We start from the raw sequence: 19856 nt of genomic DNA, 5'->3' as shown, positions 1-19856 counted from the left end.
AAAAAAAACATACATATACACAACCCAAATAGAGTTAATATGCTGCTATAAACTATAGACAAAAGAATAAATTAAAATATTTCAAGTTCCAAGTATAAGTCACTCAAACATTTTTAATATTTTACTATTAAAAATAACAAATGTTATCCTACCTTTACATAAGCAGGCTGTTTTTCAAGGATTAAATCTGCTACTTTTTTAGAGACCTATAAGAACATGCAACCAAACAAAGGAAATAAAAGAAAAAGCCTCATGCTTCCTATTACACTTTACATTTAAAATTTTAGCAAGAATATTCCATAGGTCTTCCTAATAACTTCTACAGCAAATACTGGCATGCATTGGCCACGTACATTTCTTTGGCTATGAAATTAGTACAAGAGGTATAGCATGTAGCACAGTACTTGGTCCTTAATAGAAACTCAATATGTGGTCATTATTATTGTTAATAACATGAGTATCTGCTTTAACTAACATGCACAAAAGTATAACCATTTTTAAGGGTACAGGATTTGCTTTAAAAAAGATAGACTTGTTAAGATAAATAAATGTTTAATCTACTGAATTTATGGAAATTCTATCTGGGAAACAGAACACCCTTTAAATCCTTTGTACCGCGTAAGAAAACAGACAGCAGTTTGGTCCACTACTTCTGAAAAACAGGAAGCGTGTTTTCTGGAGCGCTATGAAGATACCTAAGGTTTCTTGGTCAGTTCCATGAAAAACGGTAACGTATGCGAGTTAGAATTATAATGATTTTGAACATGAGGCTCTTATTTCACAATTTCAGGGGCCCCTGTAGGACTACACTACAGAGGTACCACATCCAGCATGAAGCATGGCACACCAATGGTATTTAGTGAATATCTGCTCAAGAAACACAACTGTATCCCCTTCCCCAAGCCAACTGAGAACAAAGCACTACACATACATTCAAAGATTGTGTTAATTCTTTCATGTTTTCTTAATCTGCTCTGAATTTGTATAGATTTGTATAGACATGAATGTGTATAGATGTACACAGACAGAAACCCACCTAATTTTACTAAATTGGGGATTGTTATCACTTTATTTATTTATTTGGGTCATTGCTTTTTTTTTGAGTTATGGGTTTTTCATTTGTTTGTTTTAAATAGACCATGTAGTTATTGTTAGTCTACACTGTGCTAGGCAGTGTACTGACTGCTTTTCCTACATTATCTCAATTAGTACTTATGACAATCTACTGAAATGTGTTACATGCTTCATTTTCCCGATGAGTAATCTTAAACATAGCAGTAATTCACCCACAGTTAGTAAGCTGCAAGGTCAGGATTCAAGGCCAGGTTGATTAAATTCCAAAGGCCACTGTGCTACACGGCCCTTGTGGTGGGGTTCATCCCCAAAAGAATACTACCACATAAAGTACAGAGATGGAGGAGTACATATTTAAATATGCTGAAACCAGGAGAAGGCAAAAGGTGCCACCATCCACTGAACTCTAATTCTCCAAAAACAACAACATATTTTTACCACACAACCCTCTAGTGCTCAAGGCCCTTCCCCACACCAATGCTGCTACCCCCGGGAGATCCAAGCACCCACTGAGACATCTGGGTGTAACACTAAAGAAAGAGAAGTATATCCTCCTTTATTTGTTAGATGTATTATTAAAGATCATACCTTAAATTAAAATGACTAAATTTATTACAATTGCTCTTTCAGTATTAAAAAATTAACAAGACCACTTACTACCATTACTTAATCTTCTACAGTACAGTCTGAGTTTTATAAAAGGAATTCAGCTTAACACAAGGAAAATACAAAATCACAGAATTTTACGGCATTAGAGAAAATGCAGGCCCAACCTAACCCATTACTTCACAGATGAAACAAGAGATTTAGCAAGGTTAAGTGACTTGCCCAACATCACACAATTAAATAGTGACAGCAATTCAGATTTGATGAATCTTAACCCTGTAATCTCTTTGGATCTATTTCAACTAGAAGTGGGAGCCTTTATTCTGAGATAAGAAAGCTCCATCATAAAACTATGGGTAGGAAAGTCACGCATGCATGACAAGGAGTAATCTAAAAAGGTACTTAGTAATCTGAAAAAAAAGTTCAAAATTCTTTGATCACGTTTAGGATTCCAGAGAAAGAACTCCAAGTTCTAGAAGCACATCTATCAAGGTAATGTGAGGGAAACTGAATAGACAATAAATTTGAATAAGTATAAATGTATCATTTGAGTCAAAGTCATGTTAAATAAGATTTGTTTAAAATGTTAGTATATTAGTTAAACAATAAAACCTGCAAACGTTACACCTCTCTGTTGTGTTTCATTTACAGTTTTGTCAGAAATGTGTTTTTTACTTACTGCAGCTTGCTGTTGTTTTAATTTGTCTCTGTACTCCTCTAATTCTTGCAAATTGAGAACAGGAGGGAGCTTCTAAAAAAAAAAAATCCATAAATAAACAGTAAAAAATCAATTGTTTAATTTGGTTTCATTTACCTGCACACCTGACTTAGGAACTACAACCTGCACATACAAAACGGTGTCACATCCCACTCCTCCCATCCTCCCCACCTCCCCACTAGACTCCAGACACAAAAGCCTGTATCTCTGTTACCCAACCCCCTGGTACTCAAGTTCCATCCCTCACCCAGCCCTGCTATCTCCACTGATGCCACCTCCAAACTCCTGGAATCCCCACTACCACCGGGACTCCGGCCCGAGCTGGGAAACACTGCTTCCACAACCTGCAACAGGAGAATGTGAGAAAGTCCTAACCCTTATCCCCCACTCTACCAGCAACCATATATCCCTACTCACCCAGGACAGAACTCAAAACATATTTCCCCTCTGAAATACTATGAATGGTAACTAAGCACTACAGTGTGATAGTGACAGCTGTTGGAGTACATTCTGGATTATACATACTCTGGAGGATAGTATGGAAACTAACAAAAATGCATTCCATTGTGTAGATGGGAAACTCCCAAGTTAGACTTCAAGTCTCAGTCAACTGATGATGAAATTTCAGAATACGCTGGGTACTAACTCTGCATGTACTGCAATATGAAGTACGTATGCATACTGCAATTGGTTTCATCTAAAACACGAATTTTACTATTCTTTTTTTGAAGTTCTTATAAATGTAAAATGCCAATGTTACAAAGAATTATGATATTAAGCCGCATGAGCTGCTTGTAAATTTTGGAGATTAATCGTTTGTCAGTTGCTTCGTTTGCAAATATTTTCTCCAATTCTGAGGGTTGTCTTTTCATCTTGTTTATGGTTTCCTTTGCTGTGCAAAAGCTTTGAAGTTTCATTAGGTCCCATTCCTTTATTTTTGCTTTTATTTCCATTTCTCTAGGAGGTGGGTCAGAAAGGATCTTGCTGTGATTTATGTCATAGAGTGTTCTGCCTATGTTTTCCTCTAACAGTTTTATAGTGTCTGGCCTTACATTTAGGTATTTAATCCATTTTGAGTTTATTTTTGTGTATGGTGTTAGGGAGTGTTCTAATTTCATTCTTTTTATGTGTAGCTGTCCAGTTTCCCCAGCACCATTTATTGAAGAGGCTGTCTTTTCTCCATTGTATATTCTTGCCTCCTTTATCAAAGACAATGTGACCATACGTGTGTGGGTTTATCTCTGGGCTTTCTATCCTGTTCCACTTATCTATATTTCTGTTTTTGTGCCAGTACCATACTATCTTGATTACTGTACCTTTGTAGTATAGTCTGAAGTCATACGCCCCAGCAATCCCACTACGGGGCATATACCCTGAGAAAACCATAATTCAAAAAGTGACATGTTGGGCTTCCCTGGTGGTGCAGTGGTTGAGAATCTGCCTGCTAAAGCAGGGGACATGGGTTTGAGCCCTGGTCTGGGAGGATCCCACATGCCGCAGAGCAACTAGGCCCGTGAGCCACAACTACTGAGCCTGCGCATATGGAGCCTGTGCTCCACAACGAGAGGCCACGACAGTGAGAGGCCCGTGCACCACAATGCAGAGTGGCCCCCACTTGCCACAACTAGAGAAAGCCCTCGCACAGAAACAAAGACCCAACACAGCAAAAATAAATAAATAAATTTTTAAAATGACATGTACCACAATGTTCATTGCAGCACTATTTACAATAGCCAGGACATGGAAGCAACCTAAGTGTCCATCAACAGATGAATGGATAAAGAAGTTGTGGCACATATATATAATGGAATATTACTCAGCCATAAAAAGAAATGAAATTGAGTTATTTGTAGTGAGGTGGATGGACCTAGAGTCTGTCGTACAGAGTGAAATCAGAAAGAGAAAAACAAATACTGTATACGAACACATATATATGTAATCTAAAAAAAAAAAGGTTCTAAAGAACCTAAGGGCAGGACAGGAATAAAGACACAGACGTAGAGAATAGACTTAAGGACACAGGGAGGGGGAAGGGTAAGCTGGGACGTAGTGAGAGAGTGGCACTGACATATATACACTATCACATGTAAAACAGATAGCTAGTGGGAAGCAGCCGCATAGCACAGGTAGATCAGCTCTGTGCTTTGTGACCACCTAGAGGGGTGGGATAGGGAGGATGGGAGGGAGACGCAAGAGGGAGGGGATATGGGGATTTATGTATAGATGATTCACTTTGTTATACGGCAGAAACTAACACAACATTGTAAAGCAATTATACTCCAAAACAGATGTTAAAAAAATTTAAAAAAAAATTAAGGCATGGGGTATTTATTATGACTAAACAATTATGTAAATATACTTTCATGATTAAAAGTCTCAGAGCTTTCCCTGGGCTTCCTTGGTGGCACAGTGGTTGAGAGTCCGCCTGCCGATGCAGGGGACACGGGTTCATGCCCCGGTCCGGGAAGATCCCGCATGCCGCAGAGCAGCTGGGCCCATGAGCCATGGCCACTGAGCCTGCGCGTCCGGAGCCTGTGCTCCGCAACAGGAGAGGCCACAGCAGTGAGAGGCCCGCATACCGCAAAAAAAAAAAAAGGTCTCAGAGCTTTCCCAAACATATTTAGCCAACATAAAATAAGACAGAGACAGCATACTAACATATTGTGTGATAACAGTTAAAAACCAAAAATACAAAAATGTTTCCTGGACCAATATTCTATAGCTGCACTTAATTTTTCATTTTTAAAAATACTCTCATCTTTAAACAATGCTGATAGTTTAGTCACAGTATGGTCATCATAGACCAGTCCTGGTATCAAAAAACTACAATGCCCCTAAAAGGCATTCATATCTCACTCACAAATTCAGTCACTGAACAAAATAGGCTTTAGATAGGTTAATGAATTTTTTTTACCTCCAGCTCATATTTAACAATATCAAATGAGTCCGTAGAAAAATACACTTGTTCGATACTATTAATTAGTTCTTGTTCAGCTTGAGGATCACTAGGTTGTTCTCGAAGTTCTCGGAATTCCTCCTTTAAGGGAAAGGAAACCACAATTATAGTACTTGTAACTGTTATAATTCTATCTGCATGGAAATAAATAATCATCTGTCTTTTAACACCGACAATTCTCCCAGGAAACATTCTGACCAAAGAAACAAACTAATAGAAAACAGGAAAGTTCATGGAAAATTAGTAAACAGCCGAACACTAAAAACTAGCCAGTTTGAAGATTTAGATTTTATTTTCAATTCCTTGCATGCCAACTAGTAGCTGAAAGAATTTAGATGCTTAACAAAAGGAAAAAACAAAGAGACTACCTAATATCTATCATATATACATATCACATATATATACGTTTTCATCATCTAACAATGTTCTAAATCTCTCTCACCACAGATAACCAGCGTACATCTCAATGACTTTCAGGTCACAATTAGTACTGGAACCCTGAAGAGCAGAAATCCTTCTGCTGAAAATCTCACTGCTTGGCTAAGAAATACTGGTTCCAGAAACGGTTCAAGATTAGTTCTGTAATTTTATGTCTAGAAAAGGTTCACAAGTTTAGCTCTGTAATTCCATGAGGCTTCCTTCAAGGTGTACTGATACTACAATTAATGAACTGATTATGAACCTAAAGCTCTGAGTCTGATAAAATGCTTGCTTTCTAATGATAAGAGTATGGGGCTTCTACGGATTTATACAACAAAAAAAGAGCTTAACAGACAAATCCCTACCCCTAATGTCAGCATCCTTATCCTATGCAAGTTCACTGCATAATTGGATAAACCTTCAGTTAACTGGAAAATTTCAATAACTCAGATACCCACTCTCTGACACACTCAATCAAGACATTATTATAGACATATAATTTAGTCATTGTTTTTTTATTAAAATTAATCTCAAATACACTTAAGTACACAAAAAGAAACTAGTATTGGGACTTCCCTGGTGGCACAGTGGTTAAGAATCCGCCTGCTAATGCAGGGGACACGGGTTCAAGCCCTGGTCCGGGAAGATCCCACATGCTGGGGAGCAACTAAGTCTGTGTGCCACAACTACTGAGCCTGCGCTCTAGAGCCCACGAGCCGCAACTACTGAAACCCGCGTGCCCTAGCACTCGTGCTCTGCAACAAGAGAAGCCACCGCAATGAGAAGCCCGCACATCTCAATGAAGAGTAGCCCCCGCTCGCCACAAATAGAGAAAGCCTGTGCACAGCAATGACTCAACACAGCCAAAAAAAATAAGTAAATTTTTTGAAAAAGAAACTAGTATTTAAAATCATTTTACAGTCAAAATAATACTTAACAAAAATTCTTAATGAATCATCACTAATTACACAAAAATTATATGGTTAATTTGAGGACAATATTTTCCAAATAGAGATACTCTAGATTATTTTATTGCAGGGCTAGTTTTCATTTATAAAAAAGAGCCTAGCTTATATATCTTTTAGATTTTAATTTATATTTTAAATTGATAAAATTATTACTATAAATTCCTCTTAGTATATTCAAGCTAAAAGAAAATATGAGAGCAATAAATCTGAAACTTGGGAATACTTAACTGTTTACATTTAAAATTCCAATAAATTGAAAAGAGAAGGCAAAGTCATATAAAAACTAAACCTGCAGAATTAAAAGTGCATGAAAAAGAAAATGCCTCTTTGGTACCAAAACTCAACTTATAAGAATACACTGACAAAAAAAAAAAAAGTTAAAGACAGTCATCACTGATTTAGCATGCAATTATATACTATGAGTATACTAAGAAATCCAGCATCCTAACAGTGGAGCTGTATTTCGGTGGGGATTTATCTACAACCCACTAATCTGTGTAGCACCTTGGACAATGGCACTGAAGAGGTTTAACAGACATGGGTTAAACCCACACCATTTGTGGAAGGGTTCCCAACTAGTTTGCCTATCCACAGGCAACCTCCCTGCATCCAGTGGAAACCTGAATCGACAGTGAGACATGAAATAGAAAGAGATGAGAAATTCTTGGCAATCTCTCTCCCTGAAGGGTCATAGGCATTTGAAATACCAGCTTCAGATGCTGCAAGCTGAGGGAAGGAATAAAGCCCAAGTGAGGACATAGCAATGTTGCCTCCCCCTAGTAATTCCATAGCACCACCAGCAAATAAATGTACTTGGTACTACTCACAAAAAAATTGAAGATTACAAAAATTGCTAAGAATGAAAACCATCAGATATGAAACAAGCCAGGAATTCAAATAGACTGCAATGAATGAGCACTTTCATCTCAAATGTGTAAATGCCAATGGGATGTAACTACATGCTGTTCTCCCTATACAACCTAATTGATTGTTCTAAAGGTAAAGACACTTGGGTTTTAGCTGCAACTCTGTTATTAACCTTGGACAATTTACTTAGTCTCTTCATGCCTAGTTTTTTTTCACCTGTAAAGGACATACATACATACATACACACTCAAAACGACAGTGAAACAAATATCCAGTTATTAAAAATGTCAAAGGGAAAGCATAATTTCATTTATAAATATTTCACAAGTGCACGTTTCACAAGTGTGATGAATCTGTAAAAAAGAGTACAATCTGTATATGCATATAAAAAGGTCAAACGCCACTCCTTCCTAGAGAACTAAGCAATTATATCACAGAGAGCAGACAAACTCATATAATTTCAAAGAAGTGACATGTAACACTTGACACTCTAACCTGGACTAAGGAGAGAGATAAAACCAAAAAGGCAGAAAAAGAAACATAGCACACAAAGCAGAATTCAAAAACAAAAACAAATGCCCAACACCATATCCCTATAAAATACCCTCTCCTTTCAGACAACTTAGTGCTCCTGTGTGAAAACATACATCTGAACTCAGACAAACTCCATTCTGCCTAGAATCCCAATCACCGTGTTCCTGTTAATCCCACTGCACTGGCTGTCTGTAAGATTCGGCTGCTACCCAATCATTCTCTAAACGTTTCATCGCTGTTAGTGCTGACAGCTCGATCAGATTACACACTTCTTGAGAACTGAGGTTTCTCCTTATTCTCCATCATTATGTTCCAAAGTGCCAGGGCACAATGTAGATAAAAATCATGACTCAAACTAAAATTAATTTACACAGTGAACTGTATAAAAAAAGGAATCAATGAACAAAAGGAAAGGAAGAGACAACATGTTCTTGTTTTGATACTCAAAATTTTCCACAAACTCTTAAGGCTTCTTTCTTCTAACTAGAAATAACAATAAATGTAAAATGATTTTAGGGATATTTTATGCATGTAAATTAGAAAAATAAACAAAAACAGCTAGATAGCATATTCTTAAAACAATTACTCCATAATTTTGCCATTATATAAACTGGTTTTCTAGGATTGGAGATGTACAAAAATACATAATTCTTCATGTAAAAGAGAACCAGTTTTGCAAGCCAATATAAATGTATGAGGCAAAATTTTACATAAACAAAATGAACAAAAGATATCCTACAAAAAAATTTTAAAGGCACAATCAAGGGAACAGAATAACAAATGAAACTCCTTATACCGTATTAAAATATGTAATGCTTTTAAAAGTTACCAAGAAGATTAGATGCTTTAACGATGTTTGGTAATAAAATATTTCAGTCTTACAGACTGATATTACATTAATAAAATTTTTTAAAGAATTGTTATAGTAAAGTTTATGACACATAGTAACTAATAAATGCATATTATAATTAATAATAGTGCTATAAATGCTCTACAGACTTTGAAAATCCAAAAATAATATGTCAACAACTACAGACCATCAAATGTGCCACAACTTGCCTGCTGATGGTAGGTAATCAACTACACCTAAAGAGTACATGAACATCACCCCAGAATTAAAGCTGGAGAAAAACTACAATTAAGTAATGAGTTTAATTGTAAAGGAGATAAAAACAAAAGTACAAATGTCAAAAAAGAACAAATCAAACCTCTCTCCCATACTATCATCAGGAAATAACCTGCCTATTGTCAAAGCTCTAGTATTATCTTTCCCGGTCAAGTCATATATTTTAATTTAACAATTTCTTTTAAAATTCCCACTATGTAAAAATTCTCTGTACTAGGTCGTACAGAAACAAAGATGAGTAAAATACAAATCTTCCCACAAATAGCTGCTGAAGTAATAGGAGGGGGTTAGACGAATAAACAATGACGATGCAGGGCAGAACATAAAGGAAATACAAACAAAATGAAGGGCATCAAAGGATAGTGAGCTCACATCTGATGGAAGAGGCGGCATTTAGAGAATATGAGAAAAGGTAAAATTTCAAATATTAGAAATTGGGGGAATAAGGTTACAAAATATAAAGCAAAGCAAAAGTAAAAACAGTGGAGTGGGAAAGCATACAACAGATTAAGGAATAGAGGATGGTTTCCCGCAGGGCAGAAAAATGTCATGGGGGAGAGATGTTTTTAAAATTCAACACACTTTTATATATACTAAAACCATATTTTTCCTTTATTAAAAATATCTTAACACATATCACTGTGCCAGATACTGTAACCAAAAAGTAAGCATAAACATTAAATATTTTCTTAACATAATAAACCAAGCAGGAATATTTTAGGAAAACTGGCAGATAACGAAGAAGTCATTCAATACTCTAGAGGCTGTCTTTTCCAGCAGTCACAATACACTATAAGGTTGCATATAACACATACTACCTATCCTATTCTTCTATTTTGATCATCTCCAAGATAAAGCTACGTGAACATACGTATAAAAATGCATATCGTAAATGTAACTTTATGAAAAATAAAGAAAAACAATCATAATAAACATTTAAGCCAACATCTTTGATTTTAGCCGAGCTATTTTTCCTCTCAACGTAACAACAAAAGGTTATATGAGAACAGGGGATTCAACTCTATAAAACAATTAGAGCCCTAAACTGTAAGGTGTTATAAAACATTTCCAATATATTTATGGTTTCTAAAGAAACCAGGCTATAATTTTACAAAGCTATTTCCCACCTAAGAGCTCACCTCTTAAGGGAATGCATTCATGTTTAGGAGGGAAAAGAAAGACTGCAAATTTTATATTTAATGACTACTTTCAAATTACCCAAAATACCACACTAATTAAAAACATCAATCCAAGCTCAGAATTTCAATCCTATTCACTTTTATAAATGTAAAAAGTTAGTTGTGACGGCTTAACAGTTCTCCTTAATATTATTCAATTCAATATTCTCTTTGAAAAGGAATTTCATTTTTAAACCCACAGAACAGCCTGGAAACTTATCATCTGCAGTAGTAAGTTTTTATTCGAACAAAAAGATGAATGCAAAAATCTTCATTTCACAGGTCAGGTTTCAAAACCCCGAAGAAAATGCATAGTAGAATAAAAAAAAATGCAAACCAACTTCCATCTCTGTACTTAGCTTATTAGACCATAGTTCACATTATATACCGGAATAAATGCAGAATTCATTGTGTTGGGAGGGAGAAAGGAAGGGCGTAAAGGAAGAAAGTTTGCTCTTATGAAGCATGAATTTGGGTTTGCCAAGACAAAAGCTTTATTTTTCTGTTTGCATTTTTCATCAGTCAACAAAAATAGCTATTCTAAAAACAGAAACCATAGTCTTACCAAAGTTAACATCACATTAGAGCTCTAATTGAGAGCAAAATATGTTTATCTATCAAAAACTACACAGAGCTTAAAGAACAAAGGCATGAAGTTTTCAATATGCAATCAGTATGATAAAAATCATAAATCACTGAACAAAAACAGGTTTTCTGTTTCCAAATGAAATAGGATTCAAGATCACAAACACCCTAAAACTATACATATACCACGTACGTTTATAATGAACTGGCAGATGTCTGATTATGTGGGGAAATGGCACATTTCCTTAAAATCCCACTAGAACAATAATAATCCATCAAAGCAGCCGTTTCATCAGTTTGTGTGTGTTTTAAATAAAACAGAACTTTTCAAGCCAACCCTGTTTTTCTTCAGGCTCTCAGTGCCATCTAGTGGAATATTACTAGGGTTACAATTTAAAAGGAGGTTTCAGCAAAATGGTTTATAGAAGATTTTTATAAAAGGTTACTAAAGTGGCATTATTTTAATCCAGCTTTATACTTAAGTGATAAAAATAATGTATTTTAATCCTTTCTTCAAAATAACAACATTCCAAATATACACATATTTGCTTTTAAAGAAACAGATCTTGAAGGAAAACTGATTTTATTCATGGAAATGTACTGAATTACTAACACATACTAAAAATCACAGAACTGGAAAGCAAAACTTTCATATTTGATACTCTGCCAAATATTTTTATTTACTTCTCTTATTCAATAGTTATGCTATTTTAACAAGTATTTTCCTAAATTTATTTCTATGAAAAAGAAAACATTAAAGATAATAGCTTTGGAGACATCAAATATATAAATTTTTTTAAAAGCTATCTTTAAAAATTTCTCAACTTCAGTGAAAAATATCAAGCTATTTGCCACATGCCTGTCTAGCTAAAGCTGAAGAAAAGACACATAAGCTGAAGCACAGACAGAAAAGTCCACTGTATAAGTCTTAATTTACGGTTTTCTGGTTTTTTAGTTTTCAAACACCTCATCAGACCTCTCCTTAAAAGAAGAAATACTATCTATTTTGAGAAAAGACATCACAGCACCTTCAATCCCAGTGTTTAATGACTCCAGTCTTTCCAATTCCTACACCTTCTACATCCAATAAAATTCTCAGTCCTAAATCCTACTTTTAAAATGTCTCTCAAATTTAACCCTTCTCCATTTCCTAAACCTCATATTCTTTATCTTCTTAATTAGTATCCTGGTCTAGGATTGCCACTCAAATACCTATCTGTACCCTAGTTATCTTTCTAAAACAAATTAATCACCAACTCTAGAAGACCCCGCACTCACGTCTACCTACCCCTAATCCTCTCCTAGCTGTGCTACCACTGTGCATACCTTAGTATAGATCTCTACTATACTCCTCTGCAATCATCTATTTTTGCTTGTCTCTCCTACTCAGGTTCAGGTAGGAATAGAGTCTTGTACCTCTTTGCAACTTCAAAATTTAGTAACAGCCTGGCTCAATAAATGATTGCCAAATGCACTGCGTAAATGATCTTTTATGATTTGCTACGAAAGAAGGGTTAAGAATATCAAAGCATCTGAAGCCAAGAGAAGCATAATTTCATTAATGGTTAAAAAGAACACAGTTAAATATTTTTAGCCATGAATGCCTAAGAAAAAGTCTAAATGATTCTGCAGATCCATGGTTAGAGTCCCTCTTGGTACCACCTGCAGAAGACACCTGTCTTAAATGAAACATAATCCTAAATTGAAATTTAGTGATTTATCCCAATCACTACAGCTAAAAAAGTCTCCTAGTCATAAATTTCAACACTAATCCTGTCTAAATCAGATAGCAATAGACTCATCAGTTTATTCTTTTGACTGTATTTTTGTCTTCTCTCTCCTACAAATATTACAATAAAGATAGTATAAAATATCAGAGCTAAAACGGCTCTTAAATATCATCTAGTTTGGGCTTCCCTGGTGGCGCAGTGGCTGAGAGTCCGCCTGCCGATGCAGGGAACACGGGTTCGTGCCCTGGTCCGGGAGGATCCCACGTGCCGCGGAGCGGCTGGGCCTGTGAGCCGTGGCCGCTGAGCCTGCGCGTCCGGAGCCTGTGCTCCGCAACGGGAGAGGCCACAACAGTGAGAGGCCCACGTACCGCAAAAATATATGTATCATCTAGTTTAATCACATGTTTTCACAGAGGAGCACGCTGGGGCACAAAGCTATTAAAATGACTTCCCTTTAATAAGCTGAATGTTTAAGTCAATACTTGAACCTAGCTCTCTTGGCTCTTATTCCAGCACTTTCCTCATGTTTTGGTAAAGTTCTGAAAATAAAGCTCTGTAATTAGTGTGGTTTTAGGATTCTTTTCACGGATTCTAAGAAGTCGGTCAAATCCATTTATCTTACTTCACAGAAGTATTCTAAAAGCTAGAAAACACTCTGCCCAAACTCCCAGAATATTATATAATAGAAATGCTACAGAGTAGGTAGGTACTCAATAAATATTTATGGAATAAGTTAAGTACACAAACAAAAATACTTATATCTAGACAAATATATTTTCAGGTTTTGACTGCAACAGCTATTTCTTTTGTCTCCTCACCCTATATTTTTCTTTGATGAAGAAAATCAAAGGCATAGTTAAGCCAATCATGCAAGAGTAAACGTAGCTGAATCCTATTTGTATTTACAAGTCAATAAAGTCAAGGCCTTAAGAAACAAAACAACCAACCAAAAAAACCCCTTATCTTTAAAGAATATCAGAAGGCAGTATTTCAGTAAAAATTCATAAACAATATTCATATTAGTACTTTTTTTCAGGTTTACGATATGTAAACATTATAGAAGCACTGTGGGAAGTTTACTTAAGATGTTTACTTAAGTTTTACTTAAGATATAGATTTATAAGGTTCTGATATTTTTATTTTTTAATCGGGATTCAACAAATCCTCTCAAACACAGTCCCAATAAGTTCTATAACTACCAACCATGTGGCTATTACAATTATTATATAACAAATGTTGGTCTTCTTCATAATTCTGTAACCAATTAAATTATCTAAAAATCTTTCACATAATTCAAACAATATACATTTTCTTAAATGGATAACAAGTTTAGTCAGTAAATACAATACAGATTAATTTCTTATATCCTTACCTCTGCATGAAAAGCCCATTAATTTGAAAACAACAGAATCCATTTATCAGGAATGAAATTTTAGGTCATCACTAACTCTTCATTATACTTTTTCCCACAAAAATTGTCAATAAAACTTACAAAATTTTATCTAGAACGGCTCCTGTATTCCTGTTCTTTCTCCTCATCGCGTCCTCAGCTTGGCCGATGGTTCCCAAACATGGCTCCACACTGGAATCAGCTGGGGATATTTAAACGCTACCGACGCCTGGCTCCACCCCCCACGCCATGATTTAATTGGACTGGGGTACGGCCTGGGTACCGGTGATTCTAATGTACAGCAAAGTTTGGGCACCATTGACCTTGGCTCTGAACTATTTAAGCTAAGATTTTTTTAATCTGCTCGAAAGTTTTCTTTCCTATAGCAAATTCTGAAAAGAATCCTTTTTTTTTTTTACTTTCTGTACTATTTACTCCACCAAAATTCCAATTTTCCAATATATGGATTATTATTTGACTCACGTCTCCTCTTAAAATAGGATATAGTGTAATCTTATCTCTAAAATGCAGAAATTGTACCAGATGATTTCTAAGGTTTCTTCCCACTCAGAATTTATATAGTTCTCAAGAAAAAAAAAATCAATAGTACTTTCTGGATTATCAAGCTCACCTGACTCCCTTCTTCAGTTCTCCTTAACTACCCTCCTTTTCCTAATGAGTCGAACCACATGAAATTTGCCAATATTAGACCATTTCTAATCTAAAACAGCCATTTCATATGCTCCATCTTAATATTTCCCTCCTACTTCTCCTTTATACAAGAACCTTTTAATGTAACACCCAAGCTAAACTTTCTTTCTTGAAAACCCCAATGAAATCTCAATTCCTTGTTAAAACTTAGAAAAATATGATGACAAGAACAGGAAAAAGAAATGGGTCCATTCCTGAAGACGAAAGATGCCTTTTTTTAAATGTTCTACCTATACTTGAGAGATAGAGCTATTAAATAAATTAATGTTTAAAAGCTTCTCTATACAAGTATTTACACTGAACACTTAAACAGTGTAAATTGATTTTTTGTTTGTTTTTTACTTTTCCCACTGGAATATCAGGGGAATCCAAGCTAAAATAATGCTTTTTTTAAATTGAGGTATAATTGAGGTACAACAATATATTAGTTTCAGGTGTACAAAATAATCATTTGATATTTGCATATGTTGCAAAATGATCACCACAATAGGTCTAGTTAACACCTGTAACACCATAAACAGTTACAGAATTTTTAGAGAAAATTAAATTTATATGTATGACCTAACTATAAAGAAACATCTAAATTGTGAAACACAGCATTATGTTTCAGCATCCAAGTTATACTAAGCTATGCTGTGTAAGGAATTTCTGAACGTGAGCCTTCTTAATTCTTAGTTTCAGTACTGACTGTGAACTTCAACTACATCAAACTTAATCTACTGACTGGAGCTTTGCCACTCTCCAGACCCAGCAATTCAATTTCTCAAAACCACCCAGAGTAGCTCACCCTGCAGTACTTGAAATGTTTCCAGAGAGAGCACAGAGAGAATAGACACAAAAAACTCATAAGGCTTTCTTAGTATAAGGCTAAATTTAAGCTGAGGGCATTGATGCTAATTTTACCATTAGCTGTTTTACAGTTTAACTCAATTAGCTTCTTAGTGTCAATCAGCCCACTGCCCTAGGCTTAATCATCACCTGAACCATTTACACTTGCTGACCTTGTGATTCCAGACTGGCCTCTCTAGCCAGAGCCCATCATCTTAAAAGTATACACTGCTATACATATACACGTATCTATTCTTTTTCAAATTCTCTTCCCATTTACGTTATTACAGAATATTGAGTAGAATTCCCTGTGCATTAATCAACTATACTCCAATATAAAATAAAATTTTTTAAAAACTTAAAAAATAAAAAATCTTTTTTGTTTTTTAAATAAAGAGTATACACCGCTGATCACTGATGGGGAGAGGGTGCGGAGTCAATTAGAAGACTATGTAATGAGATCATTATAAATTCTCTACCTACCGCTACTGGGAAAACATCACGGACTCATGGTTTAAAGACAACAGAAAGTTCCTATGCAATACATTCATGTATTTTTTAAAGAGGCTCACATCAATTTTACTCTGGTTCTGAAACATCTAATGCAATCCACTTCAAGGCATGTTCATAATGCCTGATAATCATTTCTTTAAGTCAAAGAAATATAGGGAATTATCTGTCAATTAGGATTTATGGTTCTCTCTCCCAATTTTATCACATCCAACAGTCTTTTCTAAAATTATATAAAACTTTTCAAAATGCCTCTTTATAGCTTCTGAGCCATTTCATGCAAAAGCGTTGGTTAGAATTTTATCATATTTGTATCTGACCTAATGTAAAAGCTAAGCAGTAAATACAAAATTCACTTTAGGGGGTAAGGCACCTCAAAGAGGTGGGAAATCATCCTCCTAAGCAGCTGACACTGAGGTGTGATAAGAGGCCGTAGGATTGCTGATCTAGAGAAACAAGCCCTGTGTATTAAGTTGCCAGACACAGGAAACAAACAGTAGTTTCAAATATGATCCTCAAATTGAAAACCATAAGAGCAGACATTCATAACAGGCTTTGATCTGCGATAGAGCTGCTATACATGGAGGCAGCTGGGAGTGGCGAGGCCCCGGAGAGGGAGACAGCAGGGATTTATTTATTTAACAATGGCTAATATTTCTCCTGAGGGGAAGCCAGCTAGCTTTCAAATGACACCTATTAAATTTGTAGACTGCGAAGTTCACATGAATTATCAGGGGATTAAAATCCAAGATATCTACAATTTAGCATAAGCTGTGCTTTAGCTACTTACTCAAAAATCTCTGCTCCAGGGACTTCCCTGGTGGCGCAGTGGTTAAGAAGCCACCTGCCAATGCAGGGGACACAGGTTTGAGCCCTGGTCCAGAAAGATCCCACACGCCACGGAGCAACTAAGCCCGTGAGCCACAACTACTGAGCCCGTGCCACAACTACTGAAACCCACGGACCTAGAGCCCATGCTCTGCAACAAGACAGGCCACCTTAATGAGAAGCCGGTACACCGCAACAAAAAGGAGCCCCCACTTGCTGCAACTAGAGAAAGCCCGCACGCAGCAACAAAGACCCAATGCAGCCAAAAGTAAATAAATAAATTTATAAAATAAAAAGAAAAATCTCTGCTCCATAACAAAAACATAATTTACTATGATTTTTGGCTCAGTGTTACAGCATAAAAAGTAAGCCATTTCATTTTATTTATCCAAGTTACAGCAGATGAATCAATAAGTGTCATTTATAGATATATAACTGCTTTCAGGCAAAGAATTTGATACAATAATAAACTCTAAATTTATCAATTTCGCATTTTCTGCTTCACTATAATGAATCATACTGCATCCCAATGAGTAATGAAAGCAAAAACAAGCCCCAAGCCTACTGTATTATAAAACTTTACCTAGCTCATCATAACAACCATCTGCCTGTGGGAAGGAAAAGCTTCTGTGAATCAATTATCCAAAGGCAACAATATTTTCTTAAGGAAGTGAAAAGTCACGCTCACTCGTGTAGATCAATACCTTTCCAGGGACCCGGAGACTCTCAATGGCACCAACATCACTGAGGCTCTCTGGGGGACTTTTCAGACCCTTAAAAAAAAAAATAACATAAAGGGAATTTTAATTGTGCTGCAGAACTGTAACATGATAGAATGTACTTATTGAAATAGAAATCACCATTTTAAAAAGAAAATTTCCTGCTTTAAAATAGATAGAACATATGTTTCTAAAACAACTGTCACAACACATGTAGTACTATACTACTATTAAATCAAGTAAAGATTTACTTTCGGAAATTTAAAATAAAATTACTATATGGCACCTTTATACCTAACGGTTGAAGTCTAACTTAACCATGATTCAAAAACAACAAAAAGAAACTTGGGTGGCAAAAAGCATTCTATAAAAGCACTTATCTATTAATCATGACCAAATGCACGTGGTAAAAAGGCCCAAGCATTATGACCCACAGATATAATATACCAACTGACTGAGCTAACCAAAGATTTTTAAATAATGATAATTGCCTAGTTAATACATAAGTAATCTCTAGATTTTATCATTTCTCACCAATGCACCCAATTTATACTACGTAATTGAGACTTAAATCTCACATCTCACTGCTTTAGCTCTTTATAGAAAGTACCTGGTACTTTCTATATTCACATCAAATGAGGGATTCTGAAAGTCTCATTTGTACCAGGGAAAGTTATCAAGACAGAAAGAAGTCAGCCATTTAAATTTTCTTTAAAAGCCTCTTTTTAACATAGTCTATCCAAAGCAGACACCTAAATTCCCTGTAATATTAGTCTATAAGCAAAATTAGCTGGTACATGAACTTGAGGAGAGATTTACTCTACTGTCAAGTTTCTGTCCTTTAGATACTCTATATTGGCTTTTTGGTGTCTTTGGTAACCAAAATACATGTTATGTTTAGGTTGATTATTTGGGTCTTAGAGTAGAACTTGCTCATTTTTAAATTATAGAGGTGTGTATTTTCTCTTCTCTATTATAAAATACCACCAGTCATAGCTACAATTTTTTATGACAAGGTGCTCTAACCTCATCCCCAATCTTCCATTATCCCCGGAATACCGCCCTTCTTTGTCTCTCTCTCTCTCTCTCTCATTCTCTCATTCTCTCTCTCTCTCTCTCTCTCTCTCTCTCTCTCACACACACACACACACACACACACACACACACACACACACACACACCACCCTCTAAAGAAACCAAACCAATACTCCACTTTCAGAACTCCTCTATGAAGTTTTCCTAAATCTTACGTTTCAAAGAAACATCATTTCTCAGTAATGCTCATGGATCATGTCCATCAACATTACCCAGGGAAGTTTTTAAACATAAAACTTCCACATAAAACTTCTAGGTCCCACCACAGAGCTAATAAATAGGTATTTCTAGATTAGGACCAGGAGTTGCATTTTAACAAGCAACCTGGATGAATACTATAATCTCTAATGTTTTAGAAACCCCACTAGACATTTCCCAACACCTCTGCCAAAGTAGTGAAGTTTTAAATATTAAATATATATCTCTCTCAGACCCAAGAGAAGGGAAAGACCAAGTCCTCTATTGGCCTTTATAGCCCAGGAGCTAGCACAGTTCCAGGAACAGAGTAAGCACCAAAGAAATTAGTAAATTATTTGGAGTCTTAGGCTCCAATCTCTAATTAGACCATCGTTCCCATGGGAATATGCAACTGACTTTAAAATGAAGTTTCTAGGGAAGTCTGCAGGAATAAGAAAAGCATACTGAGGCTAAAAGTCTTACAATGAGTGAGAAAATAAAAGTACAAAACTACTCTTGGGTGTTTGTTCTTCCTTGTCCCAATTACTCACCAAGAGTCATCACAAGGGCATAGCACCAAAAGTGGTAAAGAAGGCAAGGTTGGGTTATGGAAATAAACTTCTCTATACATTATATACACACACTTATATACATTCAAACATATACACATACATGAGAGTAAAACTTCATAATTTGATTCAAAATCACGATGACCCCTGAAATACCTTTTAAAAAAATAATTGCCATGACTTTTAAACAAACATTTTAAAAAGTATAGATTTGTTTAACCACTCTAATAAATTCTTGAAGGAATATATCAGGTGTAATTTTCTCTT

General features: G+C 35.7%; 1 protein-coding gene across 3 annotated transcripts in view; it reads right to left on the bottom strand.

Annotated features, from left to right (window-relative positions):
- The window catches only part of VPS50 (VPS50 subunit of EARP/GARPII complex), a 141254-nt gene that overhangs the window by 115940 nt on the left and 5458 nt on the right, over positions 1-19856 (bottom strand). For all 3 annotated transcript variants that reach the window (XR_004351529.1, XM_032643673.1, XM_032643674.1), the window contains exons 2-5: positions 17734-17802; positions 5313-5435; positions 2360-2431; positions 153-206 (exon numbers count right to left, since the gene is read on the bottom strand). Coding sequence is in view for 2 of the 3 variants with exons in the window: in XM_032643673.1 (XP_032499564.1) it covers positions 153-206; positions 2360-2431; positions 5313-5435; positions 17734-17802 (318 nt within the window). In the remaining variant the exon portion in view is untranslated. The remainder of the gene's footprint in view (positions 1-152; positions 207-2359; positions 2432-5312; positions 5436-17733; positions 17803-19856) is intronic.

This window comes from Phocoena sinus, chromosome 9 (assembly GCF_008692025.1).
Source record: "Phocoena sinus isolate mPhoSin1 chromosome 9, mPhoSin1.pri, whole genome shotgun sequence".
Taxonomy (NCBI): domain Eukaryota; kingdom Metazoa; phylum Chordata; class Mammalia; order Artiodactyla; family Phocoenidae; genus Phocoena; species Phocoena sinus.
This window is presented reverse-complemented; position numbering and strand designations above follow the sequence as displayed.